The sequence below is a fragment of the Pseudopodoces humilis genome, chromosome 2 (assembly GCF_049639895.1).
Source record: "Pseudopodoces humilis isolate 2021_Gansu_Grassland_sample_001 chromosome 2, ASM4963989v1, whole genome shotgun sequence".
NCBI classification, from domain to species: Eukaryota; Metazoa; Chordata; class Aves; order Passeriformes; family Paridae; genus Pseudopodoces; species Pseudopodoces humilis.
Window position 1 is genome coordinate 31,958,395 of NC_142201.1, and position 14,803 is coordinate 31,973,197.

The 14,803-nt window shown below is 36.2% G+C and overlaps 1 protein-coding gene across 1 annotated transcript in view; it reads left to right on the top strand.

Annotated features, from left to right (window-relative positions):
* The window catches only part of GABRG3 (gamma-aminobutyric acid type A receptor subunit gamma3), a 290,284-nt gene that overhangs the window by 238,340 nt on the left and 37,141 nt on the right, over positions 1 to 14,803 (top strand). The window contains exon 6 of the mRNA XM_088051108.1: positions 3,011 to 3,148. Within this exon, the coding sequence (XP_087907234.1) occupies positions 3,011 to 3,148 (138 nt within the window). The remainder of the gene's footprint in view (positions 1 to 3,010; positions 3,149 to 14,803) is intronic.

The following is a 14,803-nucleotide window of genomic DNA, read 5'->3' on the forward strand; positions in this document are numbered from 1 at the left end:
TAGATACTTTCTCTTGAGCTCTTAAAGAAATAATCAAATTTGATTTTGACCTGATTTTGTAAAAACCGTCTTGTACCATTTGTAGTACCATCGTACAAAAAGCCAGATGATCAGGTTGGTCTCTAAATGTTGTTGATATGGCATACAAAAGTTGCAGCACTGCCTACAAAACAATCTTTGGGCCAGAAAGTAGGAAAATTTAGTCAAGTAAAATGATGGGAGGGAAAACAAACTTTTTTGATACAGATTTTGGTTGAGAAGATCCTGAGTTGCAGGTTGCCAGAGCTCAGACAGCTGTAACACAGAACAAACACTTGGTTGTCTTCTTCCCATGCCATCACCCTTGCCATCTGACTGGTACCTGCTGGAAAGCCTCCAGGACTTCCTGGAGGCTTGCCCTGCTGCAGTGTGAATATTTTTACATAACCTAAAGCAACTTGGCAGGGTAAATACACTTGACAGAAATTTGCTCAGTGTGAATGACTTGAAGCCACAAGGCCAAAAATTTAGGGTAATTTAATGTCATTTATCATGCTGGGAAAGTGAAAGGAAGCTGAACAACAGAGGTTGCATCTTCTTGTGGAAATACTGAAGTCTCCAGTTCTGATATTTGCTAAAATGAAATATTTAAAGGGCTTGAAACAATTAGGCTGTGCGCAAGAAATATCGAATATCACCAAAAGAAGAACCGTCATGAACAGTCTATTCTTTCTTTAAGTTAATTGAATTCTTGGAGTGACTGTCCAAAGCGATGTTTCTTCTCCATAAAACTAGTATTCTTTTAAATAATTGAAAAGTGAAGTCAGTCACCTGGCACCAGAGCAGAACACAGTAGCAGTTATTTAAGAGGTTGAAACAACCCCCATTGAGTCTCTAGTACTTCTCTCTTTTGATGTTTGCAAACAAATCATTGTAAGAGCAGATCTCAGCAACTGTAGATTAAGGAGCTATTGAAATGTCACAATGGTGTCCTGAGGTCAGTTGCTTACAATATAATGGTGATGAATAATACTGAAAGGAGATCCTTTGAAACTGAATCGAACCTTTCTTAGTCAAAAATACAGGAAAAATCTTGAAGGATGGGAATCCATGAATTGTACCTGACTACATGTTGTTCTTGTCAGAATAACCAGCTATGCCTTGGTTAATATGATAGCAAGCTTTCAAGCATGCTGACAGTGTAATTGATTTTTATTGGGTTTTTTGTGGGGTGGTCATGGGATGAAAAGAAAGGAAAAAAAAATCAGGAAGAAATTGAATTCAAGACTAACTGGCACAACTTTTTCAGTGAAATTTGGGGGAAATAAGTAAAAATGCTATTTTGGATCACAAAAATAATGTATTGAAAAATAAAATCTTTTTTACTTGGAAGATACTTGAAACATTTTTACTTACAATGGTTATAGTGAAATTTATCTGAGAAAAGGGACTCCATCCCTTTGAATATTCCCTAACATTCAATCTAACACCACCACCCCACACCCTGGTGCAACCTGAGGCCATTTCCTTATTCTGGTTCTTATTTTCTGTTACTTGGAAGAAGAAGAAATGTGATCAGAGGCTCAGTCAAACAGGAGCCAGACTCAAGAAGATTTCAGATCATTCATGGCAATGGCTTGGAGGCTCTGCAAAGCTTGACTTCTTTCACTGTATTGCTGCATCCTCTGACATAATCTGCCAGCCAAAAAAAAATTAACCTTTAGGTCAATCTCACAGACTTGCAGAGCAGAATTGGCAGTGAAATCTGCTTGGCTGCAAGAGTTCTCACAGAGAACAGTGTTTGTTACTCTGGGTCCTTCATGGGTTATTTCTTTATTTACATTGATGGAAAATGTACGATTGTGACATTTTGAATTAACACACAGTGATATTTTAGTAATTTTTTAGGTTACAACAAAGGGATTTGTGGGTGCTTTTCTTGCTGTGTTAGTGAGAGGGATAAATGAGGCCATGCACACCTTACAGCAGTACCCTGGCAGGGTGGAACCTTAAACAAGATTAAAGACACTCATAGGAGGAAGGCATCAAGGAAATAGCACCATGACCAAAGAGGTTGTTTTGCATTGCAAATATAAAAATGCATCACTTTTCAACGGGGAAAAAGAAATTTCTGATGTGACAATTACATTAACCATCTATTGTTGTTGTTAGGCTTTTAATTTGCCTTGTAATCTACAGCTATTATATTAATGAGATGAATAAAAATTGATTGTATGATGCATTAGAGAACAATCTAATTTTAACTGGCATGGGTGGGCTGTTGTTTCCTAGATGGTTTATTATTATGGTTTGGACTGGTTGAAGATTTGTGGGGCATCGATTGGAAAATGCCATTCTCTAACAAAAAGGAAATTAAAATTTGGCATAAGAATAAATTATGACCACTGAGTGCTAAACAGATAAAGACTTTCAGAAGCTATTTCAGCAGTAGAGATCAGATGATGCCTCATTAACTACCCCAGACTTCAAACAAATATGGTAACATAATCACTTTAAAATTCCCATGCTAATTAAAATTTTGCTTTCTTTTGCACTGTGTTATGTGTATTTCAGAAGTGCAGCAGCACCCCCCATTAGAACTATAGCAACTTTTAAAACAATGTGTCCTTTTCAATCGTTCATATCTTATGAGAGACTTCCCATTTTTTGCGTTCTATTGGTCTGCATAGCTTCTTCAAAGCTTATGTAAAGCAGCATACTTCTGTGTACTTCTTCCAATTCCTCCAGTCAACTGCACCTCTGAAGAGATCTGCTTCTGATAGAACCAATCACATCTTTTCTATTGTTAAAAAACAATGATTATGGAAAATCACAGATTTGCCAGTATTCAGTTTGTGTGCCATACAACTGTGCCTGAATGATGCCACTTAACTCACTGACAAAGCATCAGATCAGAAATTTAGGTGTTCCCAAATAGCACTGAAACAGTGAACTGATAATATTTTGAAGAACATTTTTTTAGGGAATGCAAAATATTCATATGTGTATATATATATATATTAATTTCTAGATGGCTATCCTAAAGAGGAAATGATTTACAGATGGAGGAAAAATTCAGTGGAGGCTGCTGATCAGAAATCTTGGAGACTCTATCAGTTTGACTTTATGGGTCTTAGAAATACTTCAGAAATTGTGAAAACCTCTGCAGGTAAGAATGATACAAATGGTAGTGTTTTTTCTGGAATTCAAATTAATTAAAAATATTTATACTTGTTTTGCTTTCATTCAAGTGCAAATTGATTTTAATATGTTCCAATGGTCATATTAGAACCTGTAAAGTTCAAACCTCAAAAATATTGACTTTATCTTAATTTTTGATAATCTCTACTCTTCTGGAGACTTCACAAATTGAGGAATAAATGTTTGCTTGATATGGTGGTTTGTTATAGACTTGGAGTTACTGTATGATTCTCATTCCTCATTTATTAGGCCACTCCTGCATTAAATCTGTCTTCACCATAAGTTAAAAATTTTGAGCACAATGGTAGGTTAGTGAAATTAGACACTTTCTGTACTTAATCATTCAGACAACGGTTTAATATTTTTCTTAGTATTTCAAAGGCACTCTCTCAGCTGATAAATGCCTTTGCTTAGTGATCTTACCAATTGATTGCAATTAAAATCTAATGATGCCTGTTCTATTTCTTCAGAAATCTTGCTGTTTCTTATAATTCAGTAATATAGAGAAAGAAAATAAAAAAAAATTAAATGGAATACATTATTTGAACTGGATAAACTGTGGTAACACCGTGTCTAAACTTTATATATGACTGCAGTAAGCTCCATGATTACCATGATTTGGTAAGTCTTCTCACAGCTTCTGGGGGAATCTGCTAGAAGCAACCTTCTGCTTAACAGGTGGTGAATTCTAGAAAAAAATCTAATTTTTTTGTTCACAAGGTAAGCAAAGTGAAGTCATTATTTTCAAAACACTGAATAATGTTAATGATAAAAAAAAAATTATAAGTCTATGGAACTAATGCTGTTCAGTCCTGGCCCACTCACTAACATCAGCAATGAATTCTTAGAACTGGATAGCAATTTTTGTAATGAAAAGTCACTAAAGCTTTAGTGAATATTTTGAGTTGGTGGTTTAGCAGAACAAAATGTTGCAAAGAGCACACATGTGAAAGTTGTCTTTTGTTATGGATACAAAGCCTTTTAATTTGCAAGTTACTCAGGAATGCAAATTTCCCCAAAATTTAATCAGGTACAAAATACTAAATTGTTGAAGTATCTAAATATGTGGTTTAACCCCAGCTGGCAGCTTTACCACATGCAACCACTCACTCACTTTCCCTGGAGGGATGGGGGAGAGAACTGGAAGAATAAAAGCAAGGAAAGTCATGGGTTAAGATAAAGATAGTTTAATAGGGAAAGAAAAAGCTATTCACCCAGGCAAAACAAAACACAAAATTAATTCACTGCTTCCCATGGGCAGGCAAGTGTTCAGCCTTCTCCAAGAAAACAGGGAGGTTGGAACTAGATGATCTTCAAGGTTCCCTTCCAACCCAAACCATTCTATGATTCCATGAAAAAAAAAATTACCAAGTTATTATTAATCTAATGACAGTGTATTGATAAACAAATCTATTTAACTCTTCCAGGACAAAACCATATTTATAGAGGTCTTGTTTAAACAAGTGAATGGATAATGTGGAGCAAAGAAAAATCTATTTCCTAGGTTCTTTTTAGCATGTGCCCAGTTCTTATTAAGATGAGGGAGTTGGCACAATATTTTTTGTATAATTGCTATTGATGTTTCTGCTTACCCATGTTTGTGAGTGCAAAATCCAACAGCAGTGTAATTCAAGTTACTGGAACCACATGATATTTCTATTCTTCTAGAGGTATCACAGTGACAGAAAGTTGACAAATTAAAGCTTATTCAAATACTAAAAAAAAAATAAAAATACAAACCCAGACCAAAAAACCCTATCAGGAGATTGTGGAAGCTAACTTGGAAGAAACAATGTAAAATGCATGTGTCAGGTTGTCACCTGGAGATAGAAATATGAGTTGTGCATTTCACCAGATATCTAAGAAAGGTGTCAACAAACAAATGAGAAACATGAAAAGTAAACCCTTGAGTTTGCACATGGACTTGAGTTTTCAGGAAATAGACTATATTTTTTACTCTGTAGTTTAAGGTAATTTCAAAGTCCAGATTTACTGAATGTCAACAATATTTACTATCAAGACCAAACCAGGGCCAGGACTTGAGAAAAAGCATGTACATTGGAAAACCTTGAGTATGTCCCATGCTGTAGTGTAAGGAGTCCCAAAATAGAGGGGTCGGGGCAGGACAAAACACAGTATGTCTCTGACAAAACTTAGAGGTAATTCTGTAACTACCTGCTAAATAGATGTGAACAAATAGGATAAAGAGGCACCTGTACTCTGGAAGATGCCTATTTACTGAGGTAGCCAAGAAGTTTGAGAATTAGGGAACCTACAAAGCTGCTGTTTCCTACTGTTTGGACAATCTGTGACAAAGGGAGGTGGCAGCTGCTTCTTACAGGTGTTACATCTCCTTCACAGCCATGCCACGGGGGGCTGCAGGTGGTCAAGAAAGAGATGCCAGCTTCTGACATGGAAGATCTGTGGTACCTTTACACTCAAGCTGCCTGGGAAGGGAGACTGCCCCCAGGACACCATGGGTGTAGGACACACCTTGAATTTATGCTGCTTCCCAGAGAGAGCAGTTCCCACCCCATGCTCCGGTGTGTCTGGGGCTCCTCTGAGCCATGTGCAAACCCACAATGGCCCCTGCAGCCAGCACCTCTTTGCAGACTCAGGACAGAAAGGAAGAGCAGCATTGTTCAGTGATGCACAGGGGATCATTCTGACTAATAAGGTGGAGTTAAGAAAAGGGAAGCAGGCTGGATACCAGCAGCAAAAGGTAGTAAACATCATCTCTTCCTCCAGGGGGAAATTATGGAAACTACTATTTTACAGAGGGCATTTCAAAGCAGACTAGGTATAGCATGAGAAAATCTACTGCAGGGACCAGTCCTGCACTAACAAGAGATGGATTCAAAACCCTAACTTCTTTTTTGCTTCTGACTTACACCTTTCTGCTTGTTTAGGACACTATTACTTCTCACTAAATTACATCTCTATAATGTGAGAGATGCTGCAGTGCTGCCTTCCTATGTCTGGCTTAGGGATCTCTTTTTAGCTCCTCTTCAACCATGTTCTGGGTATAATGAAGCGAGGTCACACAGAAAACACAGCAACTTGCTGCTGTTCTTCATTAGCATTAAGTCCTTTCTTTGTAGTCATTTTCATGACAGAATTATTAGATTTAAGACTCAGCAGTGTTCTGCTTTTTGATTTTTTTTTTCAGTCTTTCCAAACCCTTTTCAGACATTTAAATAACCTTTATGTTAATCTATGACAATTTCAGAGGTACACGAGTAAGAAGCCAGGTGTCACAGAATGTATTTCAGAAATATAACCAATATGAGAAATGTCATCTTGTGCACTGAACCAGCAGTGGCTTAAATTATTGACACGGTGATGTACTTTGCTCTTTCTTTACAATAATCTGGCAGCCAAATAAAGTCTTCATTGCCACCTGGAAGAAGTGTACAGTTTTCTCCTGAGGGTATTTTTTTAAAAAATTATGCTAAGATACAAACACACACACACACACACAAAAACAAAAAAACAAAAAAAAAAAAAAAAAGAAAAGAAAAGAAAAGAAAACCAAAACCACCAAAAAAAAACCCCTATTGAAAATGGTGATTGCATGAAATAAACAGCAGAAGTCATGTGCTGGTAGTATGGTCATGAACTTTTATCTGAAACCCTAAGAAAGTTCTCACTTCAGGAGAGAAATTAATTCACAAATACTGAAAAATTCCCCTGTTGCCATCTGCCAAGGTACTCAGATACTGTAACAAGAGCACTTCTCTTGCTACAATGTCAAATAAGGCTAACAAAGATAATTAAAGGAGAAGGCCACCTGTGAAAAGAAAGGACAAACTGCACGTACGGAAAAATTGCACAGATTTTAAAACTGCAAGTCAGCCAATGAAAATGTGACTAGGATAAGGGGAGAGAGAAGAACGTAATCTTTAAAAGCACTCTGTGTGTGTTTGTAGCAAATTTCAGGTTTCTGAGTCCCATACATTCCAAATACACTTGAAGGGAGTGGTGGGGTGGGGCATAGGAAAGGAACAAAAACCAAGACCAAGAAAAACCCGCAAGAGAATCATGAAGGACTCCACAATTAAAGCTCATGGAGTGAGTTGTAGTGTTGCCTGCACTTTTCTGCTGACATCTCCCTCAGAAAGTCTATCTATTCTTTTAAAACCATTTATTTTTTCACACTGTTAGAAAAATAAAAAAGCCCTGTAGCTCTTGAATCTTATTTTAATCTCAGATCTTATTTTAATTTGCTTAAAAACTGAAGAACATATTTTGTTGCAGAGTACTCAGTAAATGACAAGTACAAAACTACTACAGAACAGAATAAAGCAAACTTGTCTTTCAACAAAATGCAAATCTCTACATATATATATATATATATATATATATATATATATATATATTTGTGTGTATACATATGTACATATATAGCTGTTGGCAGAGGAGGGAAGGGACAGACATGTTTTTATAGGAATGACAATTCCATTAGGAGAGTCCTCATCAAGTCAAATGTGTTCTTGCAGCACAGAGCACCAACTGTATACTGGGCTCCATCCTTTTTTTTCCTTAAATGCTGAATTCATTGGGATCAAGAAGACCCTGCCTCAGCTTACTGTGTTGCACAGACTGTCTTTAACTAGATTGCATCCTGAAGCAGACAGGTGGAGACTGTTCTTATATATATATATCTGTATATAAATACATATGTACATATATGTATATATATAAATACAATGCACCATTTTAAAATAGTGTCTATTTTCACTTACATGGCATTGCAGGATCTTTGCCTCTTTCATCACTGGTATCACACTGTCCTGGTTTCAGACAGGACAGGGTTAATTTTTTGCAGTGGCCATGGCCAGGATGTGGATGTTCTTCTACACCACCTTCCTTGGGAGGGGAGGGAAAGGGACTCTAATAACTCTGCAAAATCCAGAATGTTCATACAATTTAAGATTACTTTGTGTGTGGCACCAAATATACACCTGGATTTGACCTGACTCTCATTCTTTGGCTACTTTCAGAGGAACAGAATAATACCACAGGTCTTTTGCCTTGGCAGAAATCTTGGAACGATGGAATATCGCAGGACTTACTTTCTGACAGTAAATACCAACAGAAAATTAGCCTGGTTATAAAAAGATTTAGCAATAATCTTTTTTGTTGACAGAGTTTTTATCTCTGGTACAGTATTTGGAATAAACCAAATCCCTTTTTAGCAGAGAAATCAAGAGTACTGACTTTTAAAAGATATTAATTCTCATGTCAAACAGCAATTGATCAGCATGAATATTTTGAAGATTTTGATGTTTTTCTAAGAAAAGCATTAATTTTTATTTTTAACAGTAATTCATATAATAGTTTGATAACTTTCTCATTAGTTACTCAGATTAGAAATGTAATAAATAAATAAATAGATCATTACTAATAGTACTTCTAGTCTATTAAAGCATTTTATTATGTTGCTTGCAAGTTTGACAGACATTCATGGGAATATAAACTTTCATATTGCCCTGAAAATCCAATACTTGTCCATCTTGATACTCTCTCAAAAAGAAACTCTTTCATAAAACTCACAGTAAGGCATTTTCTGAAGAGAGTGATTTATAGCTGCATCAATAGCCTGCTGAAGTTAATGGAACTTTTCCCTGGTGCTGGCCTGGGATCAGATCCTGAAATGTAGAAGCCTGAAACTGTATATTTAATGTGAGTAATTCTTTAATCACTGGAAACTAGAGCATACTCAGCTTAATAATATGAGTGGGATAAGTAAAATCTAAAAACACCTCCCTCTTATTTTTACAAATAGTACAGAAAGCAACTAGAATATGAGCAGTAGACAGACTATTACTCCTCTCCATACTTCGTAAGTTCAGCAGAAATGCATAAAAAACTGGTTTCATTCTTATGCTTTGCCTTGCAGACACAAGTGCTTCATGTCCTTTGTACAGTTTACTGCAGCAAGGGGTGAGAGATAAGAAATAATACAAAGTAGTTTTACTTAGTAGCCAAGGCAAAAGAAGAACAAGAAATAGTAAAAGACTTGGGGGCAAATCTTCACCTGCATTTTTTCTGAAGGGAAAATTTCAGTAGGAAGCAATTTTTCCCTAAAAAGATATCCAGTTTTCCTTGTTAAAAGACCTCAAGTTGTCCTTTTTAAAAGACTTCCATACCATATGGAAAAAAACCACACAGTCTTTTTTCCATTATGTTTTCCCTTCAGCTGATGTTTTTATCTGATAGTTCCATATTTTTGAGTGTTTTGTATGTGTCTGACTTTAAGGTTTGGTAATTAGTGTCCTCATTCACCCATTGAGTGACAATGCTATATTTGTTGCTCCTCTCTGTACACAGAGTTTTGATCTCCTGCTCCCTTCTGCTGGAGCTACATAAATTTCCATTCTAGGATAGTTCACCAGGACAGGTAGACAACAAGGATGACTCTGATCTCCAGTAATGATAAGTCAGACCTTGGGATTTTAGCCTGAGCTCCCCTCTGAGCTTGAAAGAGAGACTGGATATTTAATAGCAATGGATATTTAATAGTTCTTTATGAAGAACTAAGTAAACCCCCTACAGAATTTAGCACAAAGGCTAGCCAAGTCACTCACTTGAGACATAGGGACTTTGGTCTCACATGTCCTGGTGCTTTTACCAGAGATCAAAAGGTAAAACAAAAAAGACTGGAACTGATTCCATGTTTTGCTAGGAAAAAAGATTTTGGTTCCTTATTTCTAAAGAACAGAGTTGTGAATTCCACACAGCAACAGAGGCCTTCCTGATAGCAGCCACTTCTCATCTTCATTTTTCCTTCCCAGCCTAGATGACACTGAGGGTAGGCTGACAGCTTTCAGGAATTTTTTCTGAGATTTCCAGCTCCCTCACTTGCTGCTCTCTGCAGTCATGGCAAAGTTTGATCTGTGAGGATAATTGTGTGGCCAGACATTGCCAAATAAGAAGCCACACTGCCATTTGTACAATACTAAAGCAGTAGGGAGACAGGGACCTATTTCTAGGGAAAAGACACCATGACTGCAGTCAGAATGGCTTTACAAGTGTCTTTAATACACAAAATACAAAACAGAATAGAAGCCATAAGTTGATTTCTAATTAGGTGCATAATGCAGACAGAATATTTTGACTCAAATTGTGAAACATATCTTGACCTGCAATGCAGATTGATGATAAAATTTCTGTTATTAATATCACTGTGATGGGGGTGGAATTATTACATAAGAACTGTGAGCCTATTTGCATTTATTCAGCTGAGAACTACCTTCTCTACTTGCTGTTCCAGCACCTCTGGCTTTTATTCTTTCTTCTCTGTCATCACATCTCTGTATTGGTGATTTATGGCTGGCTAAATCAAAAGCTTTATATTAATGCAAACTGTGAAGGTTTGGCCTTTGTCCAGGGTCACACTGTCACTAAAATGTTATCTAAATGTCTTTCAGAAGCAGAAATTGTACTTGATTTAAAACTCACAGTATTGCAGAGGATATTTTATATTTTATATTTATTTTATATTTTATATTTTATATTTTATATTTTATATTTTATATTTTATATTTTATATTTTATATTTTATATTCTATATTTTATATTCTATATTCTATATTTTATATTTTATATTTTATTCACTTCTGAATCTACAGTATTAATGATAATTTTAAGATACAGAGAGTGTAGAAGAACTATTCACATGCTGCAGAAAGGTGATGTCTTTTTAGATTTTAATTTCCCAAGCTAACAAAAATTGCAACACAGACTAGTTACTAGCTAACAAGGTCTCTCTAAATTTAGTCTTTACTCCTTCACATCAGGGTCATGTTTCCAGATTTCTTTCATGGGGTTGTGGAAGCTCTTTCCTCCAGGACCCTTTTTTCTTCAGCTAATAATCACAACATTCGGGTCTTGTTCATCATAACAGCTCCATTTCAGTGGACAACTTCTGCTTCATAGTTACACTGGCAAGAACCAAAATCTCTTCTATGGTTAGCTGTCTGATGCTGGATTCATCCACTGTCTACTGAAGTCAATACTCATTGTACCTTTATCTGCCAGAAAGACTGGCACATATGAGCTATGCCACCAGATAGCTAAGGAAATGGACCAGTACAAGAATAAGCCTTCAGAAAGTTTCCAAACCCTCCAGCAAATACAGCTAAAGAGGTGACAACCTGAGAGCGTTCCAGAAATGTAAAGAAGCCTGCCATGACAAGGATTGCCACAGCATCCCATAGAAAACCAGAGGTGAATCCTTGGTACTTGTGTGGGGCCATTTGGCAGCAGCAAAACTCTCACCTGGCAGCAGTCACGAGGCATTGCAGTGTTTACAAAACAATTTTGACAGAAGACACCAAAATTTGCTCATTACATCAGAAAAAGTTAATTATAGTCAGCTTGAGACAAACTGAAGGTGTGGATCAGAGGTCCACTGCAGGGAAATGCATAATCCCAGGAGTACAGGAAGGTGGCATTAGGGCAAGGATCTCAAAATTCTCAAGTGATTTGTACTAAGATCTGCCAATGTCCTTGTGCCTCTGAAAAGATAAATGCTCTTGAATACACTGCCTTCTTGAATGAGCCTTGTAAGTGAATCTATTTAGTGTTTCAGACGTTCTATAAAGCAGGGATGAACTATAATAGTAGGCAATATCCTTATAAAAGATAATTCTGCATGATCACGGGGTATTTCCTTGTCAAGCTTTCCTTCAAAACCTTTTGGACTTTCTCAGAAATTACAAACTTGTATTTATCCTCAGTAGAGAGGAAAATGAAAACTTTGCATTCTGACATGATCCCTAAAGACTGATGTTTTAAATACTATATTTAGCTATTCTGAACATCTGTATGTTGCTCCCCAATGCAAGACATTTAGAACATATTTTTTTCTTTACCAGAAACAATCCACAGCCACTCCTATTCTAGTATTTTTAAGTGTCTGCACTGCAGTAGGTTCCCTTTAGGTTGTGCAAACCTTTCAAGTCTGTCTTGGACCTTGGACCTGGGACCCTGCTCCAGCTTCCCCTCCCCACCCCCAAACAAAACAGGACATGGTGCTGTATCAAAGGAGGACAGTTTATTTTTAGGTAAGTGTAATATACAGATTTTCATCTGAGAAGTACAGATCCACCACCCACATTCTAATTCAAGTGAGTATCACAGTTAATTGCAAACTTATTATAGGTAGGAGCAGTTAAGAGTGAAAAAAGAATCTGAAGCTCTTTCTGCTTTTCATAGCTGTAGCTTCAGTATGATATAATACAATGCTATAAACAGAGTGCCAAATTATTCCTTCAGTAATATTGATTCAAAACAGAAATTGTCTTAGAGTAATGAAGTACAAGTATCATAGAATTGCAAAGCAGTCTGAAGAGAAAAAAGAATTTTTACCTATTTCATTGTTCACTGCATGCAGTTTCCTATAAAACGCATAAAGGTCTCAGAGGTTAAAGGAATTTAAACTCTCATTCACCTTCCTAATGTAGTTGGACATGACAAAATAACACAAATCTTTAAGCAAAAATGAAGCAAAGCACGCACATATAGTTTTAGGAAGTGCCTTGGTCTACTTTAATTTGAGTTTTTCTCTGTCTAGTTATTTTTTTTAATAAGGATACATTCAAGAAAAAAAAAACCAAACTGTTAAATATATGTCTATTAAAATAAAACTTTGATTAAAATGTCTGTTTTAGTAATACAAATTTGCACACTCCCATTCCAAACTCTCTATTTCATCCTTATTCTACTGCTCCTCCACTGAGAAGGTACATGTCTGCTTGCTTTTCTAAATGCTTCATTCAACAGGAAGAAAATGTGGAAAATGTTGCCTGTATTAACACAATAGATAAAGAAAGAACCACATTCAAATGAGGAAAAAAAAAAAATCTTGTTGCTGCTTTTTCTTATTTAAATAGAGTTATTTCTAAGGACACATCCTGAGCATCATGTGTGAAAAAGAACAAGCCCTTGAATAGATTTCCATAGTGCCTCTCAGCAAACTCTGAACTTCAGGTCACCACTGGCTAACACTTGTGGAATTAACTGATGTTTTCTTTAACTCAAGCTGTCTCCAGAATGTGTCTGCTCATGGGACAGGCATCATCAAAAACTTTTAAGGAACAAACTTGGTCTGTCTTTACTGCTTGAAGTCCCCAGAAACAGTGAGGCAGGGAAACTGTACCTTGTGGTGAGACCATTCCCTTTGCAATGAAGCACATCCTTGAGGAATACTGTCAATAATGGCTGGTGACAGCTCCCTCCGTCACCCTCAGGCAGCACGAGCAAGGGTGCAGAGCTGAGCTCTGCCATCCTCTAACAGCAAAGAAAGCAGATGGAAAATGTTTTGGTCTCGACATTCTACACTGCCACTTATGGGTGATTTTGGGTGATGAAATGGTTTTAGGTTTAGCCACGTCATCTGAGATAACAAAAACCCCTTAAACTCAGCCATAGCCTCAGAATTCATTTCAAGACCAAAGCCCATTGCAAATGGTGCTTAATCCCATTCTCTAACATCATGTGTTTAAAAATCAGATCCATGGTGAGATGTGCAGAGGACAGTATTGCAGGATACTAATAAATACCCTATCATCTAGGGAGTGATGATTCCTTAAAACATGATACAAAGTATTTCCATTGTCAAAATCTTAAAATAAAACTGCATTTTAATTATATTCAATTTATTTTATTTTTTTTTTTACAAAATCTGATGTTTTTATGGCAAATAAATCTCCTTAGGACAGGGGAACTCCAGAGAACTCCAAGAATTATAGAAAACAATACATTTTTTATTTCTTCTGGTTTTGGTAACTTCCATCTGCCTCTGATATTGAACTGCCAATGTGCCATTTCTTTATCTTATACTCAAAATCATTTATAAAATACGAGCACTGCTGAAATTTAATCTCAGTTGTTTGGAGGAAAAAATTTACTCTTGTAGCTGTGTCTGAGACTGAACCTGTGAAAACATCCTGAAACAGTTTCAGTCCCACAAATTCCATATTAGGCATTGCATTATAAAGTAACTTGTGAGCTTTTTTGGTAGCTCCTAAATTTATACATAAATACCCATTTTCCTCCACTTCTTCCCAAAGTTTTTAACAAATTGAGAAGAAAAATGTCTGATTTCAAGTGTTGCATATTGTGGAAGAAATAGTTTGTCGAAGAATGCTCTAAACAAAACTTTGAACCCTTAATGAAGAATTTCTGAAAACAAATAGAATTTTGAGGATCACAGCCCCCAATTTTCTTGAGATAATCTCTTTTTGACTGCAAGATTCTTGTACAACCCTATAGTTGGTATCTGGAAGTGCTTTCTTAGAAGTCATCCTGGCTCAGGAAAAAAAAAAAATATACAGAAAACTTATTTATTGTCTACTTATTGTAAACTCCAAGCTGACCCCATAGAGTAGATGTGAGATGCTATTATAATTTTCTGCTTTTCTTCAGAAAGCTTCTGTGAAAGGCAGTGAAAATGAAGTAACTTTAGCATTATGTATTTCAAAAACCACCTTCATCTTATATTATCTTACTTGAATTTCTGTAAGTAAAAAAGGACATAAGTAATTCCAGAGTTGAATTGAATAAGATAATGAAAATAATATTGTTGAAGGTTTTTTTCATTGAATTCATGCTTTTG